Here is a 9,308-nt window from a genome sequence, read left to right on the forward strand (position 1 = left end):
TAGAATTTTATAACCTTTTCTTTAGATATATATATATATATATATGTTATAAAATATTCTAAGCAATTGATCGAATTATGTAGATACATTATATCAGTTATTGTATTAAACGTATATATAATAATATAATTATACATAATTTTATATATAAATATATATACATATATATATATATGATTATGATTTTATATTAATTAAATATTTATAATTATTTTTCAAAAATAAATATATATATAAGTTTTCTTATCCTACGATGCATGTTCTTCCACATACATATATCAGATATATAAAAATAATTTCGATCTTAAAATGGATCTAAAAAAAAAAAGGAAAAGAAAAAAAAGGAAAAAAAAGAAATAAAAATAAAAAAAAAAATTAAAGAGAGTCGAATTTAAAAATTAATGGTGATAACTTTAGCGCCACGCTATTGGAAAACTTATTGGAAAGGCATTATTGTACCACTGTATGGTCAAACATCGAATTCATTCTTTTTCAATGAAACTCTTGTATTAAAAATCAAGGAGACACTAAAGTTTTTATATTTTGTTGTAAAAGTTTAAGTATCCATTCAAAACGAATTCTATTCTATTCAATGATAATCATCTTTCAAAGCTCTTGGAAGTGCTCGAATAAATTTTAATATTATAAAAAAATTGTATTTCAGTATTTAAAAAAGTTCATTGTGACATATTTAAATTTTGATCTTTCTTTTCATTCTCTCAATCATTTTCTTCCGAGTTTTAAGAAATCTGCTTAAGGATTTGTTATTCTGAATTTCCAATATTCTGAAAATCGAAATAGCCAAGAACATGACATTGTTCCTTTAACTTCGTTGATGTCAGACGATAAATTTGATTTTCTCTCAATCGTCATCGAGATTCTTACGTCATAGTTATCGAGAAAAATATATTTACTTCTTGACCTTGTCATCCCTTCTCACAGACATTGTATTTTAACATATCGTCGAGCAAACGTGTGCAGATTTTACGCCTATCTTTTTTCGATCATGAAAAGAATAAAATTTCTCAGCAAGAGAGAAAAGTTTTCAAAATATTCGTAATATTTTCTATTATTAGGAAATATTAGATGATTTCTTTTCTTTTCTCTATTATTTCTTTTATTTTTGTTCTTTTGTTATTTTTTAATGCAAGGGTACCAAAAGAAAAAGGAAGCAAAGAACAATTTTGTCAGAAAATATGATCCCAATCGATGATTTCTCGAAAGTTAAACAAATTAATATCGGCAAATGATCATTTATAAATTAATTTTACAAAATTACAATTAAAATAATCGATCACATTTAATCTCTCGTAAATACTTGATCATCTTAACCAAATCACTTTTATATACCACAAAATTCATTCGACGATCCATTTCTTTTTCTTTTTTTTTTTCAAATCATTTTAAATCATTTAAAAGACATTCGATGTAGTTACAATACAATCGTTCTTTTAATTCTCAATATGGATATAAGAAGTAATCAATATTAATTTTATCGTCATGTATAATTTAATTATATTTCTATTTAATAGAATCTTTTAAATTCTATGACAACGATGTAATTTATCGTGTGGAATAAAACGATTAAATCTAAATTAGAAACAAAAAAAAAAGGTACGATTTACTTTCTCGATACAGGTCTTTTCAAAAGGGCGATACTACTCTCGGGCAGTGCATTGTCTTCTTGGGCTGTAGTCGAGGATCCCGTCTTTTATGCGCTAAAGCTCGCTAGAGCGATAAATTGCACGATTCCTGAGGACCTACTCAAGGACAACGAGTTGATAGTCGATTGCCTCAGAGAAAGCAGCCTTGAGGAATTGATGCAGATCGACATACAACCACCAACTTTTCTCAGCGCCTTTGGACCGAGCGTAGACGGTGTAGTTATCAAACCTGATTTCCAGAAGGACCTTTTGTCCTATCTTGGCCCAGAATTTCAAGGATTTGGGTACGGACATATATTATATAATCGAACGAATCAATTTAATTTAATATCGATCGAACGAATCTTTCTTCATATCTTACATATATAATGATTTAATTTCAACGATTATCAGATAATCATTTATTATCAATTATTTCTTGTGTTTCTTTAAAAATATTTTTTTTTTCTAATCGATTTCGATCTCATCCATAATAAAATTTAAATGTTCAACTTCTTCATTCATTGAAATAGAGATTATTAAAAATTAAAAAAGAACATTGATTATAATTGAAATTATTCAAACGCGATACATATGAAGCAGTTCATTCATTAATAGCTATTCTAATAAAATATTTCGGTATTTCAATATTACATTACATTGTTAAAATTTTCAATACCTACTCGTTTTTATGAGTGCTTGAAACAGAAAAATAAATAAATAAATAAATAAATGTACACACATTTTTCAGACCACTTCCGAAAAAAGCTGAACATGGAGCACCCATAACGAGCAACAATAAATACGACCTATTGTTCGGCGTCACGACCAGCGAGGCTCTTTGGAAATTCGCTGAGAAGGATGTGCATCAAGGATTCGAGGGTGAAAGGAGAGACAGGATCATCAGAACTTATGTCAGAAATGCTTACGTCTATCATCTAACGGAAATATTTTATACGGTTAGAAATTTCTTTCTCTTTTTCTGTATACTTCAACATTTTTTTTCTTTTTTTTTTATAATATAAGATAATTAGACATTAATTTATTAACTTAGACATTATATCATTCGCACGTATTAGAATTTCTTTTGTACTTCGAAATTCATTATTCACGTCAATTTTATTTTAATCATAATTGAAGTTGATGATATTGATCCGCATCCCTCGAATTACAAAACAAATAAATCTATCTTTTTATCCTTATCTTTCTAAAATTTAACTCCCGACAATTCAATGTCGAAATATCGTCGAATAATTTCTTTTTCATTTCTTTTTTTTTTTACGAGATTCGTTTATTTAATTTTACGAAATCGAAGAAAACGTTGCTACTTCTAGTCAAGTTAATATAATATCTCAATGTTATCAAAGAATTTTTCAATAAAAAAGAAAATAAAAAAAAAAAGAATAAAAAGAAAAGAAAAGAAAAAAAAAAGAAGAAAAAAGAAAAGAATCGAAGGAATTATACAAAAGGGTCGTTGTTCCGCAGGACAATGCTTATTTTACAATTGCATTAACCTTTAATTACTTATCTCTTGTATCCTCTCCGGACGTTCTCTCTACTCGATAAAATGAAAATAACGGGATCGCCGGCGGGCGAAACGATAACCATTGCACAAAACGTTCACACAGGAAAGGCATCAGTATACGAATTGTAAAAATCGTCCAACCCCCTCGCGTACTCTCCGCAGCGGCATCATAATTCACAAATTATTTTCGTATCACGAGTTACGGTACGTCTCTTGGTCGTAATAAATATTTAGATATCTATACGTTGTTCCGTTATCTACGAACGTTCAATGATCGATCGATCTCGATGGAGATAAGCTGAAAAATAATGCAAAAAAATATCTACATCCACGTAACGTGACTGATTTTATATCTTGACAGTCATTTATTTTTATTTTTTGTTTGTTTGTTTGTTTGTTTGTTCGTTCGTTCGTTTATTTGTTCTTCTCTTTTCTTTCTTTCTTTTCTTTTCTTTCTTTCTTTTCTTTTCTTTCTTTTTTTCTTTTCTTTTTTCTTTTTTTTTTTTTTTTTTAATTTGTCATCACATTTTACGAACTTATAATTGTAACATTTTTACAATTAAAAGTATTTTCAAAGTGAACAGCAAAACGAATTTTTCTTACTGTTTAATTATTGTTTAATTAAATGAGAAAGAGTTAACAGTTTAATATATATGTAAATATATATATATATATATATATATATTTATACGTATATATATACATATATATACATATGTGTATACTGTAGTTTTCATTGCTCTCTCGATGATTCGTTCATTTCGTAAATTATCAATTTTTTTAGGTCGTCAACGAATATTCCGATTGGGAACGGACGGTACAGCATCCGGTGAATACAAAGGACGCCTGTGTCCAGGCATTGAGCGACGCGCAATTCGTAGCACCGCTCGTTCAAACTGGTGATCTTTTCACTCTGAGGCACACGAAAAAGCCAAATAATCCTCACATCGCGCCATCGCCCGAGATCGAGAAGGAACCAATGCCAAAAACGTTCTTTTACGTTTTCGATTATCAGATGAAGGACGGCGATTATCCACAGGTAAGTGGATTATAAAATTTAATTCCATTTCATCTGTTTTTTCTTTTTTTTTTTTTTTTTTTCTTAAAAATAATAATATATTCGAAATTTCGTGATTGATAGATTTTAAGCTTTTCATTAAGCTAACAATGTTATTTAGAAATAATATTAAATGAATGAATGAAGAAAAAATGGACAACTTTTCTCTCGCGACTAGTGTATGCACTGTAATAATTTTGCATACGTCGATAGGTATACGTCGAAGTTGTTCGCAATTCGAATGCAATTAACACGGACGAACTTTTATTTACCATGACGAAATTTTTTCAATACTAGGGGTCGTCGAACAATAAAACAAACACACGTAGAAAAACGAAACGCGCAACTCGCGCCATACACAATGATCGTTATTGTCTATCCACGGAACGTAATTTTTCAACAAAGTTTCCGGTTATCGCAGAATTTATAACGCGAAGCTTTTCAATTAATTAAGCGATTTCTCGTAAAATTCGCAGCCTCGGGGGTAGTTTCCCGTTATCAGAACATTTTTTTCGGAGCTATTTCAATTTCGTCATTGGAAACGATAAATTTAGTGCTGAGAGAAAAACGTATGATTTCAAGCTGACCGGGACAAATGTTTTTTTGTTTATCTTATCTCTCTTTCTCTCTCTCTCTCTCTCTCTCTCTCTCTCTCTCTCTCTCCCTTTCTTTTTTGAACTGTATAATATTAAACATATTAAATACGTAATTGTTTGATTAAAAAAAAAAACTATCAAATTAATTTGTATCTATATTAAATCGCTCACTCGGTATGAATTTTTTGACAAAAGAGAAAAAGAGATACTTTTAAAGGGAAAAAAAAAATGTTCTCCCTTTTACATTTCTTCTTCCGTTATTTTCTTTTTCTCTTCTTTTTCATTTCTTTTATTTCTCTTTTTCCACCGCAATTACATGTAACATTGAAATATATTTCTACAATTTATCTTCATTATGCGCATATACGTTGCATATGCTAACATCGTCTCCTTTAAGTTCATATGATAGTTGAATAAAAAAAAAAAAAAAAAAAATTAATGTAACAATGACAGAACGTATAAACTTGCAAAACGTTTATAAGAACCACAATACGTGTTACAGAAAGGGATTACTGTGGAAGCGTTTCATAACGTCGGCACACACGTGGTTAGTACAAGTAGTACAACTCGCTCGCCTCTGCTACTCGCTGAACTAGTATAACGTTCTAACCATAGGTAGGTGATTCATGGACGCGCACGAGACAGAATCGCGTACATTCTGCCGTGCGATAATATACGACGCGTGCATATTCGTAGTTACGCATTAGTTTCTCTCGTTGCCGAGAATATCCATGTATTTAGATATACACGCACTCAGTCTTTTTCTTTCTCTCTCTCTCTCTCTCTCTCTCTCTCTCTCTCATTCTGTCTCTCTCTTTCTCTCAACACGAAAGGACGCAGAAAAGTATGCACAAACTGGGGGCCCCCCTCCCTCCAGTTTGTTTTCTCTAACGAACAATGAGCAAAGTTTTTTCTTTTTTTTTTCCTTTCCGAGCTATCTAAATAATCTGGAAACTGCAAAACGAAGCAAAAGAAAAATAAAAAACAAAAAAAAAAAAAAAAAGAAAAAGAAATAAAAAAGAGAAAGAAGAGCGTAAGTAATAGAGAAAGAGAAGTGTCTTTCTTTCTTCTTTCATTTCTCAGATAGAAATAAATTTCTCATTTCGATATATTTCTCATTTCACTTTTTTTATTCGTATTTTATTTATCATACTTATTACCATCACTTTACTTTCGTTCAACAACATAATATCTCACTTTGATCCCACCCTGCTTACTCTTATTCTCGTCATCTTACCTTATCTCACTAATATAAATATTATTCAATCTTCGTGGTCTTCCCATTAATTTAATTTTACATTTTGCATCCATTTAAGTGTGTACTTTCTTTTTCCATCATTGGGCTACCTCTCCTAGAAAAAAATTTTATAATTTTCACTCTCTCTCTCTCTCTCTCTCTCTGTCTCCCTCTCTCTCTCTCTCTATCTCTCTCTCTCTCTCTCTCTCTCTCTCTTTCTCTCTCTCTCTATCTATCTATCTATCTATCTATCTATCTATCTCTCTCTCTGTTCCTCTTGTGAACTACACTCGAGCCTCCATCATTTTTCATTCGCATGAGCGAGACCAGGATACAAATTGTAGACGAATTTCCACGTCAAAGGAATTCCAACGACGATGATACAAGTTTTCTAGATGCATCGTCGACCATGCGACGATATTATTCGTTGCAATTTCACCCGCCTCTTTTCTGCACCAGACGATCGGAGAGAATCGACCAAATTTTTAAATTCCATTAAAGTTTTTCCCTACTTTTACGTTAGACGAAAGACGAATGACGTTTCAATCCTTCTCACTCACACATCACACTTCCTATGATTTTTTAATCTTATTCTTTCTCTCTCTCTCTCTCTCTCTCTCTGTCTCTTTCTCTCTCTCTCTCTCTCTCTCTCTCTCTCTGTCCCTTTTTTACTTTTCTTGCATAATTTTTTGTATCCGGTCTAAAATTATACTCAGTAAAATTGCAAATCGCAAATTTCTAAAAAAAGATAAAGATAACAAAAAAAAAAAATACAGCAGCTTAATTCTCTCATGTTTTCTCTCTTATTTGTCAAATTCGAACATAACGTTGAACATATTTCATATATCAAGGGGACATCGTTATCCTTCTACACTCCATCTTCAAGAATCGTAAAAATGAAGTGAAAACCATTAACTGCGTACCGTAAACGTGACAAACATCATATCATCGCACGCCAACGGCAAAGATTTTCTTAGGAAAACAAAATTTTATATGGAAATGATTTGATATCGTTAAAAAATAAAAAAAAGAAGAAGAAGAAGAAAGAAAAAAGAAAGAAAAGAATCTTACGTTTTACGATTGTAATGTAACGAACCCTTCGCGCATTATTTAAAAATAAACTTCTTTATTAGATTCCGCAACAGTATTTCGGTACATAAATTATTCCTTTCACGTTTTCACTGTGAGAAAATCTCAATATGGTCTTTCTTTATGACTACCGCAAGCATTCTCGAGCAGTTTCCACCCGCTGATTTTCTTTACGGAGCTAATTAAGGACGAGTACGGCTTAATGAGCGCGGAAAAAGATCCACCTTGTAAAAATAAAAACGCGTTGCGTCTCGCGAATAAAATAGAACGAACCTCTTCTCCGCCATCATGAAAAATGAAAGTGAAGAACCTCTTTTTCTTCCTTCTTTTTCTATCCTCTTCTTCTTTATTCTGCTATACACGCCATCTTATTTAACGATAATTCCTTCTCTCGCTTCGGCAATGACGTTATGTTCATCGGATGCTTTATATATATATATATATATATATATATATATATATTTTTTTTTTTTTTTTCTCTCTGAAATTTTTCTCTGAAGATAATATCCATTGAAAAGAAAAGCGATGTCTATGCTTGAGATAATTAGGATTATATATTATAGTTATCTACTAAAATATATATATATATATATACCATTCATCCTATTCTTTTATCAAACTGTAGGATTTTAAAGATTTTTATCCATTCTTTTTATCTTTTCTAGGACACCAAGTATACTTGTAAATTATAGAAAAACTATATATATATATATATATATATATATATATATATATATATATATATAGTTATTATATATATATATATATATTTTATATATATAAATATATATATATATATTTTATATATATAGTTATATATATATATATATATGTATAATCATTCAACGAATATAACATATATATATATATATATATATATATATATATACATATACATATGTGTATCATATGTTTGATTACATATGTTACTTACCACAAAACCATAACAATTCATTTAACTCAAAAAACATTCAAATTAATTCCAAAATCAATTAACGAATTGTCGAATAATTAATATCTCTGCAAATAGATAATAAATATCGTAGAAATTTTGCGTTTTATGAAACAATACAAGCTCTACAATTTGACGTTAATTTAAATCCCATTAACACCTGTTGAGAATCGATCGAGTCGTCCTATTAAAGAAATAAATCTTTCAATCTATAGAACTATTTCATCGTTTATCTTTCTATATCTATATATACAAACATATATGTATATATATATATATATGTATATATATGTATCTATCGTTCTATCTATCATATCTATCTATCCATAGACGAACACACGTATGTAGGTTCGCGACGAGAAAATAATTGGGCGATAGGAGAACAATGGCCGCTGCTCTCCTAAGCTTCCCAAAGCTGTCACCCCTCTTTTCCTCCTCTTCCCAGTCAGCAACTCATCCCGCCACCCTCCACTCCATCCCAACCCTCATCGCCTGCACCTCAATCCACCCCTAACTCACTCCCTTCCATCCGTTTGCTACTGCCCGGGCAATCCGAGCATTGTTCCTCGGGGTCGGTCGTCAGGATAGATCCACCGGCGTTTCCGCTTACGAAGAATCGGAATGATTTCGCGGCTGCACCGGCTGGACGAAAAATCTGAAATGGCGGGTCAGGAAAGCGCAAACCGGCTATTTCCATTTCAATTTAAATCCACTATCGTCCCCGGACCGTCTCCGTTACTCCGTGCATAACCCGTATGAATGCTCGACCAGCGTGAATGGACCGAGATGTGTGATCTATCCTATATAACGATGCAGTTAGATCTGTCCAATGTCTTTATAATCGGGACACACTTCGTACATAAACTTTATTATTATTATTATTATTATTATTATTATTATTATTATTATTATTATTATTATTATTATTATTATTATTATTATTTCCAACAAATTTGAACGGATATAGGATTATGCTGATAAAGAATTTTCTCTCTAAAACGTTCAGAATAATTTACGTATTTCTCGTGATAACATCTGTCAACTCGTGAAAAAGCTGAACTATATATTGAAAAAAAAAAAAAAAAAGAAGAAGCAAAAAAGAAGACTATTACTTTTGATATCGTTGAACATTGTATTATTGATAGACGAAAAGTATTTCATTTAAAACCGTTTATAATAAACATTTGTTTTACCTTTTTTTATCTGTCA

The 9,308-nt window shown here is 30.8% G+C and overlaps 1 protein-coding gene across 5 annotated transcripts in view; it reads left to right on the top strand.

Moving 5' to 3' along the window:
* LOC124426272 (neuroligin-4, X-linked) overlaps positions 1 to 9,308 on the top strand; it is a 232,320-nt gene that overhangs the window by 175,924 nt on the left and 47,088 nt on the right. For all 5 annotated transcript variants that reach the window (XM_046967760.1, XM_046967762.1, XM_046967761.1 and 2 more), the window contains exons 7-9: positions 1,639 to 1,948; positions 2,395 to 2,602; positions 3,953 to 4,207. In XM_046967760.1, coding sequence (XP_046823716.1) covers positions 1,639 to 1,948; positions 2,395 to 2,602; positions 3,953 to 4,207 — 773 coding nt within the window. The remainder of the gene's footprint in view (positions 1 to 1,638; positions 1,949 to 2,394; positions 2,603 to 3,952; positions 4,208 to 9,308) is intronic.

The sequence above is a fragment of the Vespa crabro genome, chromosome 8 (genome assembly GCF_910589235.1).
Source record: "Vespa crabro chromosome 8, iyVesCrab1.2, whole genome shotgun sequence".
NCBI lineage: Eukaryota > Metazoa > Arthropoda > Insecta > Hymenoptera > Vespidae > Vespa > Vespa crabro.